Genomic DNA, 13,628 nt, shown 5'->3' on the forward strand with positions numbered 1-13,628 from the left:
TCCCACTTCCTCCATCACTCGCTCTCTGGTCGTCCCTGTCTCGCTCTCCATTCACAGGAGTGGGTGTGAGGAGAGAGCTGGGCTGCCTGGAGCAGCTTTCCCTATGTTCTTTTCCAATAGCCCTGACAACACTGATATATATGTATAGAAAGTGTTTGTGTGTGTGTGTGTGTGTCTTTTTTCCCCTCTCTGCAGAACCACGGGGGCATTCTGGGGCACGACACATAAATAAATGATGCAATCAGTCCACAGTGCATTTGGTGGAAAAGTGAAGGTCTCTACACTTTAGTCCAAAATGGATCCTGCTCCTGTGTCCTTTCTCAGAGGCATCAGTTTTAGAGCACGAGATCAGTAATGCAGCGGGAGAGGAGAGGAGAGGAAAATGTACAGTGATAATGATGTGTAGGAAGTTGGAGAAGGAGAGGAGTGATGCCTCTGCCGTTCTGCTTTGAACCAGCACTGAGGAGTGACTCTGTCAGACAGCTATAACAAGCTTCAGACATCCTAGCAACAGCAATAAGCCAACCAAACCAGCGATTATTCAGTCATCCAGCCACACCACCCCATCTTGGCGAGGGAAGTGTAGCGGGAGCGACTGACATTGCCATGGCGTGATCTACTTCGCTAATCTACTAGCATAAGCACTGGTGTTACAGCTCATCGTGTGGCCATGTTGGTTCCTCAGGTGGTGTGGAAAACAGTTCACTGTCAGAGGAAGTCAACAACACGGATGAGCAGGAGGAATCACTGAAGACTTACTTGTTCCCCATCCTTTTGGACTGGCACGCCATCTGACGCTGAGAACGCGTTGAACAAGAGAGACAGAGAGGCACACAGAGAGAGGGAAGAGGGGGGAGAAGAGAAAGAAACATTAATATTTATTCTTAATTACATTCAGTGACAAAACTGCTTCCACAAAATGTTCATGAAGACATGGTTAAAAACTAATAAGGGAGATATTTTTCTCTTGTGTGCCTACATTAACAAATCATTTTTACACTTTATTTATAAAAGTAGTAGTAAGACCCACCTCCAAAAGAAAACCAATAACTCAGATGAAACCACAAGTGTCACACCTGAATTATAATAAATACATACAGCAAATATATATAAGAAAAACAGTAAACACCCATGACGTGTGTCATCATGAGGGACTCGATACAACCCATTTATCAGCATCCATTATCAGTATTCTTAGAAAGGTTGAGTGCTATTGGGAAAGGCTGTCAGTTCTGAATTATTGCCTAAAATAAATAAATGAATACGTTTACTATTTTCGGCATCACCCCAATGCCCCCAATTTAAAAAATGCATGTATACTTTATAAATCAAATAAAGGTTTTGTACCTAAAAATACACAGCAATCTTTATCCACTAAGCACTTATTGGCAAATGTGTGAACAGATTTTAATGTCACATAAAAATCTGGACATTTCCCTGAATTCCTCTCAGCCTTTTCAATCTCGATGAATCTGGATAGATTTTCCAGGAAAATCCAATCACCTTTAAGTCTCATCCTTTTCTGCTCCTCAGCACCAGCAGTGCGTAAAACTGGTGAGAATCACCTTAGAAATACAATCTGATAATGTCAACAAATAGAGGCTCACTGCACAGTGGATTCCAATACACACCACACAAAAAACAAACACACAAAATCTTGTGATTCCACTTTTACAAAGACAAACAGATGGCAATGTTTTATAACATATGTATAACACTTTTATAAAACCATTTATGTTCGTCAACCAATCGCCTCTCACAGTCACACATAACTACACGATGTTAGTGATGCAGCACTGATGAGTGGCAGTCTAAATAATCTTTAATTACACCAGTGAGGAGAGTCAATAATTTATATATAAAAAATGATATAAACAGAGGGTTTAATGGCTGTTTGTAACCAAGAAATTGAATTGACAATTGTTTTAGGAATATATTTATAAATACGTATATATTTTTTTTACATATTCTGTACTTTCTTTATGTTTGGTGATGTATTAATTAATTAAAGGACGGATATTAATAAATATCAAGGAGAATAACAGCATATCTCTGAGTCCGTGCTGCCATTTCACTTGAATCTAACAGGGCGCGCTCCACTTATGTAGGCTAACTAACCTCATTAAGGTGTTAGCCCTTAATGAAGGACGCCTTGGACATCTCTGTGCTGTGTCAGACACCATAACATTGAAATCTTGCAAAGAGATGTGACCAAGCCAGCTGTTCTCATTGGGGTGAATCACGGTTAGTAACATTTTCAATCCACATGGATATTCACGCATAAGACAAATAGTGCACTAAAAAAGGAAATATATATAGTAAATATTAGCCCCATTAATGATACGAAGAGAAACAGAAAGTTCTTGATTTTTGTACCCAAGCCTGTACAATAAAGGTGAAGGTGGCTCTTCACCTTTATTACCGGAAGTTAGTATGGCTGAGAAAAATATTGCTCAGCCACAGCATATACTTACCTCTGTGTCATTAAGGCTGTAAACACGATATCTCAAAAAGCTTTGAACTCATCCTGATTAAACTTTGTAGGGGTGTAGAGTGAGGTCATGTTAACGATCCATTAAAATTTGGTTTACATCCATTGAGGTGTTCAAGTTCAACTTAATGATTTGTTGGTCATAAATAAACAAAAAGCGTCATAACTGAGAAACCATGGTTCTTAAAAGTGTGGTGTGTGTTGCAAACATATAGAAAGTACCTTATAAAGATTTGAACTATCATAACACATTTAACCTCTGACCTCTCCTTCAAGGTCAATAGATTGCGCTGAAGGTCAAAGTGATAACAATGCTCTATAGAGTTATTTAAAAGTGTTTCTTACTGGCATGTAGTCACATCACTTGCTTTGGACCTCTGACCTCTTCTTCAAGGTCAAATAAGGTCAAACATTTTTAAAACTATGTTTAAAATTCTACCGCCTTTGTTAGTATTGACAGCATTTAGGAAGTGATACAGGTACATGTGGATTCTAAATATAACTTTATTGTTTGCGTGTAAATATCATGTCATATTTGACCTGTGACCTCACTTTTACATTTCACAGCTGCCTTTCTTTCAAGCTGACCCCAGAATGTGTTACATCTTTAAAGAGATCATCAGGAGAAAGAGCTGCCTACTTCTACTGCTATTACCCATCCACTACTCCTGCATAATGTTTGCGTTATAAAAGTAAATATCTGTCATGCAATCCTCATGTGATTTTTATTGCACTCCAAACTTCTTAAAGTATGTTTAAAAAGATAAAGAAAACAAAATTAATATATAAAAAACACGTTACAATTCCTTTAAAAGTAAATACTGCCGAGAGAGTGAGCTGCAATGGTGAAGTTTTCCAGCTGAGTGCTTCTTGTCTTACATATACAGTCGGACTACAGTAACAATGTACCTTTAGTAACTTATCAACATGACTTCAGTCGGTTCTGTTCATTGTTATGCATTATCACTGCTTTGCCTAGTATGTTAGCCCAGGCCTACATACCTAGCATTAGTGCAAGCAACAGGATGCTGACTGCAGCTCACTTAGTGGCCACAACAAGAGCTACTACACAATGACCTTAAAATGTAATTACCTTCATTCGGCATTCATGGCAACACATTCAACAAACCAACATATTCCTCCTTTTTTTAAAGCCTTTAAGTGTTCATGGTGAAGCAGACTGGAGTAAATAAAAGATTTTTCTCCCAAGTTTGACTCTTGGCTGAACCCGTTAAGCTGTCATTAAAATTTTGTTATTCTGCATTTCAGACCTGGTCAGTCTACTATGCTTCAATCAAGACCATTACCTCCTTGTTTAGCTGAGAGCTTCTATCAGCCCCCTGCAGGTTTTACTCTCAAATCACTAGAATGCAAACCAGTGCTGGAGAGCAACAGAGGAAATTTAATCAGTGATTGTATTTTGGTCAAATTCTGAAGTATACTAGAGAGGAAACAACACCACTGCATCAATCTGCAATCTTAACTTGTAGTTAACTGTACTGAAAAATGACATTTGAAAGCTGATTAATCTATTTGTGGTCATGCAGTTTCTAACATACTTTAACTGCATCTTGTTAAGTAAACTTTTGAACATTTACATAAGTAAGATTTCATATCGCAGACTTCTAATAGTCTACTTTGCTTCTATTGTGTTCCTATAAAACTGATAAATATTGACGCCTGCGTCACACTTAGCAATGTACTGCTTAAAATGGCAGATCAAATACAAAGCTGTCCACCCTGCATATTGTAGGTGTAACTTGTGTGAAATACACCCTCTCTGTTGGATAAATGAACGTTATTATCCCTCCTCGTTCCTGGTTGTCCAAATCCTAATTAAAACATTGGTTTAATTAGAGAGTCGTTGGCGGTAATGGAGTTTAAATACGGCCTCAGTCTCTAGGTGCTCCTCTGTATCAGAGGGTCTGTGCTCTGTGTGTACAACTCTCAGAGGGGCTTACTCCTGTATCAGCACACTGTGAGTCTGCGTATGTGTCTGAGTTTGCGTGTTTGTGTGTTGCTGAGCCAGTCGTGGTTCTCAACAGCTGCATTTGGCAATCATGAGCGATTCCTCGGGAGCTCTGAAAAAAAAAAAAACACAGAGAGTTGTTGGCTCTCTAGATGTCCAGTGATGTCTGTGACCCACTGACCCAGTGATTCAGAAACATCAGCTCTGGTCTGTCTCTGTTGGGCTCTCAGATATTACCCTTCCCTCTGAACTCCATCCAGTCACATCAAATCACTGCAAGGGCAGTGGACAAGGGACAGGCTTCATTCCAGAAATTGGCCCTCTTTGCTCAGCAGGAAGGGATGTGCATATTTCTTTGGACACAGGAATCACACTCATTTCAGTGGGAATTTTGGGTAAAGTATTGGCATATATCATAAGTCTGTAGGTTTTAATATATTTAAAGTGTTTCTTCCAGGAGAGACTGTTTTATCATCCTGTTTTCTTCGACCCAGTTTTCCTCAACCATCCAAAGTTTTTTTTGCTTTTGTTTCTCTTAATACCTCAGGACATCTTCACAGGAGATGTGTGACGTTACTGTATGTATAAATAGCTGCTTGGATAGTTATTACTGGATTAAATTCACCTAAGGGACATTGAAAGTGATGCCTGTAGTTTAGGTCTGAAGGTAAAATTACAAGGAGTTTGTTAACAGTTGTATCTCAGCCTGGACATGGTGATTAAATAAACATTTTTTTAAACTTAACAATGTTTAAATGAAGAGTCAAACAAATACCAATATGGCAACTCATAAGTTAGACTGCTGGCTTGATGTGTAACCAGTGGTGATCCATGCCACAATTTTGATTTCCTCCTGCCTGTCAGTGTTTACAAGTGCAGAAAAACACAGAGAATACATTTTGGAAAGTGCGATTTCTTTTTTGTTCTCCACACTGACTGTTTACCTGCATGCAAGCAAAGCGTGCTCAAACATGATTATCATGCAGCGTGTTTGCTATTGACCAAACTACAGACTCTGTAAACGCTACATGATTGTACATATGCAAATACTAAATAGGCTATTTATTTTTCTGCTGTCTTCACTGTGCGATCGTAAACATACAGTTATGGATCTGACTATAATTTTACTTTGATAATACTTTGTGTAAAATTTCAGTTTGGTCACTCGGCTCCAAAGACAGGAAGTTGAATTCTGGCATAATGACTAGAACTGATGAGCTAATATGACTTAAACTGTGGATGAATGTCAGACACAGGGATGAACCCTTTCCTAGTGACACATGTGAGCCACATAAAACATTTCCACTGATGATCACAGTATCTAAATCTTCTGATTATGTTTAAATGGAACTAACAGCATACATAATAATGCACATTTTTCTTTCAAATGACTTGTGGAATACGGCAGAAACATTATCGTAGATTAGCTGATGGTTCCGCCACAAACTGCAGAAATAAAGAGACCACTTTGTATCCAATGAGTGGACGGACTCATTAATATTCAAGTGATAAATTAACGATTAGAAATGAACTCTGTGTGACCTCGGAAGGATTAATCATGCATGTGTGATTGTTAGCACTGAGGATTGAGGTGTGATGGGGTTATTTATTGGCTGATATGAGGTAGCTGGGGAGATGTCTCATTTTCTGCCTGGGTGGGAGAGAGTGTCCCAGATTTCTTCCCCATCTGGGTTAAAAATCTGCCCAGCAAACACAAACTACATAAACATACATGCACATTCACTTGAGTCAAGCCTCCAGCAACCTAGTGTATAGTACACTGCACAGTGACTCACACCATGCCACTCCCACTCTCCCTCACTTTAGCTTTTACAGTCTCTCTCCCTTGCATCCCTCAGCCTCATTTGGCCAATTAGCAGATTAGCAGTCAGTCTCCCCACGCATGAATCACAATATGGCAAAAGAGTAGGTACAACCTACCACTGGGAAGACCTCCAGCCTTTACACAGCAATGGACCAGAAACATTACATTAATATATAGCTATAGTCGTATGCACAGTATATTTACTTTGCGATTACATCAAAGAAGATTTTGTGAAGTGAGGCATGAGAGTTTGTGTCTAAATCGTGCCATTTTTAGTCAGTTATTCGTAGTTCACAGAAAATCTCTTTATATGATGGGGTCAGTAGTCATTATCCAGCATCTCAGTAGTTTCTTTTTATCATGGCATACACTGTATCTCCGCACTCGAGTAGGTGATGCTGTTGGGCTCTCAGCAGCACAGTGAGCGAATGTGTTATTCTGCAGGACGGATCCCTCCTTGAGGAAACAGCAACAACAACAGAGCACATGACCAGAGCTCTGAGCCAGCTTTTCTTCCCCTGGCACTCACCCTCCTCCACCGCACACACAGCAGTGCAGCGCTCTGGATACCCCCAGCTTAGCTCAGCCGAGGAAAAGGAGCAAGTAGCTGTAAGGGAGGAAGGGCAGAGAGACTGAAGAGGGAGGGAATAAAAAGGGAGTAACGCGACTGTGCGTAACGAACAACTAAAGATCTGCAGCGGCCGCACTGTCAACTCCAGCTCTGGCTGTAGTGGGTTGACGGCTCCTGCTGAAGTGGGAATCGTTTGAGCGTCATCTGTCTTTTTTACCCCCAGTGCCCTGCAGCAATAACAGCGAGGATCCAGGGGGTTTGGTGCTTGTTTACCGTGACAGCTGCAGTAAGGCTGGTTGCCACCATGGGGTACCGGCTTGGATGGCAGCCCTCTTGCAGCGATATGTGCAGATGCTGGGTTATTGAGCATCAGAGTTCAGCAAGAACACAGCTGAGGACCAGAGCCCAGATGGCTGGGAGAGATGGCAGAAAACTGAGCTAACGGTGTCTCAGGACATGATCCAGTCACATGCAGACACCCTGACATACACATACTGACACTATAACACAGCACGAGACGACCATTAACCTGGTGAAATGGCATTTCTAAGGTTTGTGCCCTCTTCCTGACACGCTTCATTAATCTGTCTCTGCACGAATGTGGCTGCTATCCCGAGCAGGTCTCCATCACTGATACGGGGTGAATAACTTCCAGCAGTCACCTGTGCAGTGTGGTAACTAAAAGCCTTGGGCAGAAGTACCTGAAGCCCATCATTGTGACTCTAATAAACACCCTAATAGCCTGTTAAATATATAATGAACAATTAGACCTGAAAAGGAGGAAATGCTGTTATCCAGTTCTGTTTAGATAAATGGATGGAAACCTGTAGAAAGAGAAGAAATCATTAAAGTATGAGGCAGCTCGTGTACTTTGTATGCAGGAAATCTTTGTTTTCCTTGCTCTTTGATATTCAAAGGAGACTTCCCATCTGTGAGAACATGGCCTTTTTTATCAGCACTGAAGTGGTTAGTAGCTGCAGATAACACAGAGACAATCTGTGCCGGTCGCACACTAATGCCGAGCGCATCCACAAACGCACATATATTCATTCTTTCTCACACACAGCACACACACACTAAGAGATCAAACTGTAGGGATGAATTTTCTCCTTCACAGCATTATATTTCAATTTCATAACTCACTCTGCGGCTGAGTCACATTGTTTATAGAATCGCCTGCCATCATGTGCCCACACACAGGCCTCTTATTTCTGATCTGCCACATACACACAAGCTCACATTTGCATGCACATATACAATATACAATGTTATACCTATAATCATCCAGGTTTGTAACCTGGTATTGGTAACAAGGCAAATTATAATAGCGCACATCAGAGAAGTGACAAAGAGGCGCTCACACACACACACACACACACACACACATACACCTTCAGGTTAAGACCCTGTGTTATATTTGTTACATTAGAATCCTTGAACATAAGAATACTCTTTGAGCACACATACCATTGCACGCACACAATGGTCATCGGGTCTCACCAGGTGTCTCTGAGTACTACATCACTGAGTCATTCACCTTGAATATGCTCCTGAGCGCAAGGCTTTTCTATCCTATTCTAGCCAATCAATCAGACTCTACCTCTGCCAGATTTGCTAGTTTACAGGCAGACTGCTAACTGGCAAATACGGGACATGGTGTCAGTTGTTGTGTGTGTGTGTGTGTGTGTGTGTGTGTGTGTGTGTGTGTGTGTGTGTGTGTGTGTGTGTGTGTGTGTGTGTGTGTGTGTGTGTAAAGGCATGGTGTAGCAGGGGTGTTCGGTTTTAAATTTAATGGCAGGGAATCCCTCGCTGTAACGCAGCAGAAACAGAGCAATGGAAGAAAGCGCTGAAGTAACATTGGTGCACATGGCGCTTTCACACCCACACAAAACATAAAAAATTCAGTAAGACCGCTACACCACAAGACGCAGGTAAACTGGGGCTCCATACACAAACACATGCAGTACCATGGAGGCGCAAAGACACCAAAACTTCTGAAAACTGAATGGGCTGAAATCCAACATTCTACTTTTTTAATAATATGTTACTAAATGTAAACATGATTTTCTACAATTAATTAGTTTTATTTAATAGGATGTTGATAAAAAAAATAAAATGAAAGAACAAATCATAAACAAAACATCCTCCTTTTACACATGCAATACTCTTTCTTACAAACGCATTTCAGTCACCTCAGGCCCAGAAAAGCGTTGTGAATCGATGCCCAGCCTTAAGCAAGTAAACAACCACAAACACTCACTCACACTCATACTAGAACTGGCTCTTACTGCTTATTGAATCAGCAAATAGTGTGTCAGCTAACTGGTAGTGACGAGTCTAGATAAAGGGCTGCACAAACAGGTGAAAGTCATCACAATGTCCCACATTCATATCTATAATTTCACCACAGCAGGATGAACTACAGCAGTTACAGTCACAAAGCACACAATGCCCTAAATTATAGTGATTAATGCTTCAAGGAGTTGCAGGTATAGTGCTGCCTGGTAAGTGGACACAGGAAAATTAGCTCAAGTGTAGCTTTTGCCACAGTTATTACTGATTAGATTATCTGCATTACATTGAGAAATATGATCGGCATCGTGGGGCTGTGACAGTTTTACACTGACACTGGCTTTTCTGCGGGAAGTTGCTCTTAAAGATGCAATTAAACTCTAATTTTGTCATAGAATGTAGTGCCTTTTGTCACTGACGAGGTTAAGAAGAATGCGCATCTCCCATCTGCTGCATCTCAAGGCCTTTTACCCTCTGAAGTGGTGATGGATGGATGCAGACAGTTTATCTGCTGTCTGTACGTCTGTCTTCGCTTGACTCGGTAACAATCAGTAACACAAAGCAACCACTATCATATACTGTAGCGAGCCTACTGTACTTGTATGCAATTAGGTCGATAAGGCTATAAGCCAAACCTTTGCCTGGCAAAATAACAAGCAAACAAATAAAATATTTGCACAGCCTTAAAAATTTGTAGTTCATTTTTGCCTACGTGTATCAGTTATTGAGTCTTTCGGATGAGATCTTTCCGTTTAACCTGACACCCGACACCTTTAGAGTAAAATAAGGGGCAAATAAAGCTTTTGGTTCACATTTCTAATATAAAAAATACAGAATCAATATAGAACTATTTCCTGAGGGATACTATGCAGTATACTATATCAAAGGCTGGGCACAGCCGTATCGTTTGTGAGAAGAATCGAACAATAGTACAAACTGATATCAGAGCCTGGCCACAGAGTGCACTCCCAGATATGATGGAGCTGGGAGAGATAGAAGGGAGACAGATACATCAGGGCTACTCCCGTGCAGAGACAGATCCACTCCTTTTGCCTGCTGCTCCTCCTGTTGATCTCTGTTTGGCAGCGTGCACTGCAGTTGAGCTGGTCGATCAATAGCACACACTGAAGCCATTCTCACCCAGGATAAACACAACCCCGCCTTTGGATGGGCAGCACTGCTGCTGATTCTGTTACTTACAAGGAAATCAGACCGAGTCACACAAGCTGCTTGAAAATGCCCAGGCTTCCTTCTCTTAACTACTGTTTGTTTACGCATTTGTGTTAGATTATAGTGCACACAGCTTAAGATAACACTTGCAAACTGAAGGGAAATATTCCTTTTAGTGGATCTACAATCTCTACTGCTCTGGGCTGCTGGTCTAAAAACATATTCTCCCTTATCTTTATTGCTTATCCCTGACTCGAAAACATAATTGCAATTACTAGAGCTCCCTTATTAAATTCCTAAGCTTCCATGATCGCATGTATAAAAACGAGCATCAGTATACAGGTGACTCACCATTAGATTAATGGGGCACCTTTTCAAAGCTTTCTGCCTATTTCAGTCACATTATTTCCAACATCTGGAGGCTTGTAGGGTCTTCTGTCTTGATGTGAGTTTTGAAATAGGATCCCAGTCTCTTCTCCTGCTACACACTGTGTCAAGAAAAAACAGCCAGAGCTGCTGGATTTGCTGTTTCTGCTGTATTCAGTTCACACCTGCCTTCTTAACTGTGTCATCTTGTACTCTTTTTTGCATATTCTAGATATTTTTAAGAAGAATTTACATTTAGTTTTAAAAAAAAAGGGGGGGCCTGGGAAAGGCGCAGCATGGACCCTGTTTGCAACAGGGTTCTGGTAGCCCAGTAAAGGCTGTGCTTGAGTGTTTTAGAAGAGTGAGTGACCACCGTGTCCAGACCCATGCTGTGCCATAAATATGTTTAAGAGCTGGATGTGCTAAGTGAGACATGAATATTTAACAGCAAAGAAAGTCTGTGTTTATTTTTACCTCGGCACGTGATTGATGCTACACACTAGGACGTGTAAGCGTGCACTGCAACATACCCGAATACATTTAAGCAAACAAGTGATTGTTTACCCGAGCTTTTTGTTTTTTTTCCCCAGTGCCGGCGCTGTCAACACGACAGCTACGGGTTTATCCAGGACTATCCTCACCTGAAAACTCCCATCACTGCCACACACCCTCGCCTATGCATTTGCCCCTCCCTCTCCCCCTCTCTCCCTCGCCATCCGCCCATCTCTTCTCCTCCCCGCCTGCATTCTTCCTGCTCTCTCGTTATCCCCTTCCACTCTATGCCTATTATTCATGCAAATAACAATAAACTGTGCAAATGTCCCAAACAATGGCATTATCCCTTCTCTCTTTCTCCAAGCTATGTCTCCCTATAAATAAGCACCGCGCTTCCCTCTCCCGCCTCTCTCTCTCTCTCTCCTCTCCATCCCTCTGCCTCCTACTCACACATATACATACTGCCAAACAGCATCATAAATCATGGGATGGGAGGAGGGAAGAAGGGGAGCAAGGAGGTGGGGGGTGCAGCCACACACACAGTAGCACATTTTAACACATATTGCTTTTGACATCTAGGCGGTATACTGTGCATACTGCCTCTGTGACCACACGTCCAGAGCTTGCCTTGAGACTGCACAGAAACAGAGGCAAGCAGCTCCCGTGCACAAACACATACAAAGACTGCTCCTAGTCTACACAAACCCTTTGCTCCTGTATGGACCCGCATCCTCCAGCATCTCCGCTGCACCCCTGCACCCCTCACCCCAACCTCCCTCTAGCCCGCAGTAAGAGAAGTGGAGCTTACTCAGTCTCCTGGAGCCGATGCACCCCATGGTGTATTCACAAAGGCCCTGGACACAAGCGTAAAAGTGTTACCCAGACACGGCGCATTCTCCTTCTCCTTCCTCCTGCGACTCTCTCTTTCTCTCAGCTCTGGCTTCTTTTCTCTCGCTTCTCCGCTGCCGTCTCTTTTTCTCTCTCCCTCCTGCGCTTGCTCGATCACTCTCTCTCCCTCACCCCCTCTCTCTCCCTCTCTCTCTCCCTGCTGCTCTCTCTCCAGTGCAGTGTCTTAGAAGAGATCCGGTTAGTAAGTCAGTATGCCTGAGGGGAAAAGATTAGGACTAAATAAAGATGTGATGCATTACTGTAATTATTTCAAAACATGTATCATATATTTTTTTATTATAGTTATCAATAATAAGGATATCAACATATTTTATTACCTGTAACATTTGATTTTTAATGTTTAATTTAAGTGGCAGGAGTTCTGACTTTTCACGCAAATAATTTAACCTAAAGAGTGTGACGATGACAAAATATCTGAATATCCACCACATGCAGTCGTTTAAAGACAGGTCAAACAACAATTGGACTGAGTATGTGTGCAGTGACGTGCCATCACTAAGATCAATAGCTGTGCTGAGAGTGTCGGTCTGCCATTGTTGTAGATATCACTGCACTGCTGTAATATTGTTGAGCTAAAATGGGGGATTCTCTCTCTGTCTCCCTCTCCCGTGTGCGTTCAGCCTAACAATGCACTGCAGCGGTTTCCTCGCTCCTCTCCTCCCCTCGCCATCTCCCTCTCAATCACCCAACACCTCCTCCCTCTTTGCACCCCCCTCTCCCCAACCTCCCCAACACTCATCGCTCAAAAAACATTCTCATACACCAACATGAAACAATCCTGAGGAGAGAGGAAAAAAGCAGCAGAGGGTTTTCCTTCACAGTCAAACTGCTGCTGAGTCTCCACCTCCTCCCTCTGTCATCCCTCACTATTGATCCGCCCACAGTCATCTCTGCGCCTATTTCTTCTGTTCACTAAGGATTACATTCCCCCTTTTTTGCCTTTTTTTTTATCCCCTTTTCACCTTGCCTGCTACACTTCTCTATTCTGGTAAAAAAAAAAAGCAAAAACAAACACCTGTCTCCTTAATCTACAGCTCTTTCTGCGTCTCTCATTAGACCTGTGCCTCTTTCCATTAAGTCTGTGTAATTAATCACGTTTTACGTTCAGCTACAGTTTTGCTTTCTAAAGAGGGTGAAAAGAAGATAATCGAGATAAAATGGTTATTGTGACACAACCTGTTTCACAGTTTCTTCACAGCATGTGCCTTTTGGCCCTTCCCTAAAAGCCCTACATCACTCCTCCCTAAACTAAACTTAGCGCTCAAAGAAGACCTCGTTATAAACCAAAACAATTATCATTATGACTTCTGCACCCTCCGTCTACTATATCTATAACGCCATCATACCAAAACCTTTCCTCTCATCGGTTTTTCTATGAAATCGTGCATTTATTTTTACTTTGATGTGTGCTGTTTCTAAGCAGTCTGGAGACAGGTTTATTTGTGGTCATTTCTTTGTTGACTTTGAACTCTCTGGGTAAAGAGCAGAGAGAGAGAGTGAGAGAGGGAAAAGAGCTGGGCAGATGGATGGAAGGAAGAAC

At 41.8% G+C, this 13,628-nt stretch overlaps 1 protein-coding gene across 7 annotated transcripts in view; it reads right to left on the bottom strand.

The window, feature by feature from the left end:
- Window positions 1-13,628, bottom strand: part of fam131bb (family with sequence similarity 131 member Bb) — a 48,901-nt gene that overhangs the window by 17,685 nt on the left and 17,588 nt on the right. For 3 of the 7 annotated variants that reach the window (XM_080308372.1, XM_026185164.2, XM_026185163.2), the window contains exons 1-2: window positions 11,988-12,164; window positions 760-797 (exon numbers count right to left, since the gene is read on the bottom strand). In XM_080308372.1, coding sequence (XP_080164498.1) covers window positions 760-797; window positions 11,988-12,015 — 66 coding nt within the window. In that variant the 5' untranslated portion in view covers window positions 12,016-12,164. Of the gene's footprint in view, window positions 1-759; window positions 798-11,987; window positions 12,192-13,628 lie in introns of those variants that run through there. The other 4 variants (XM_026185167.2, XM_026185168.2, XM_026185166.2 and 1 more) reach the window with 2 other exon arrangements.

The sequence above is a fragment of the Astatotilapia calliptera genome, chromosome 11 (assembly GCF_964374335.1).
Source record: "Astatotilapia calliptera chromosome 11, fAstCal68.1, whole genome shotgun sequence".
Taxonomy (NCBI): Eukaryota; Metazoa; Chordata; class Actinopteri; order Cichliformes; family Cichlidae; genus Astatotilapia; species Astatotilapia calliptera.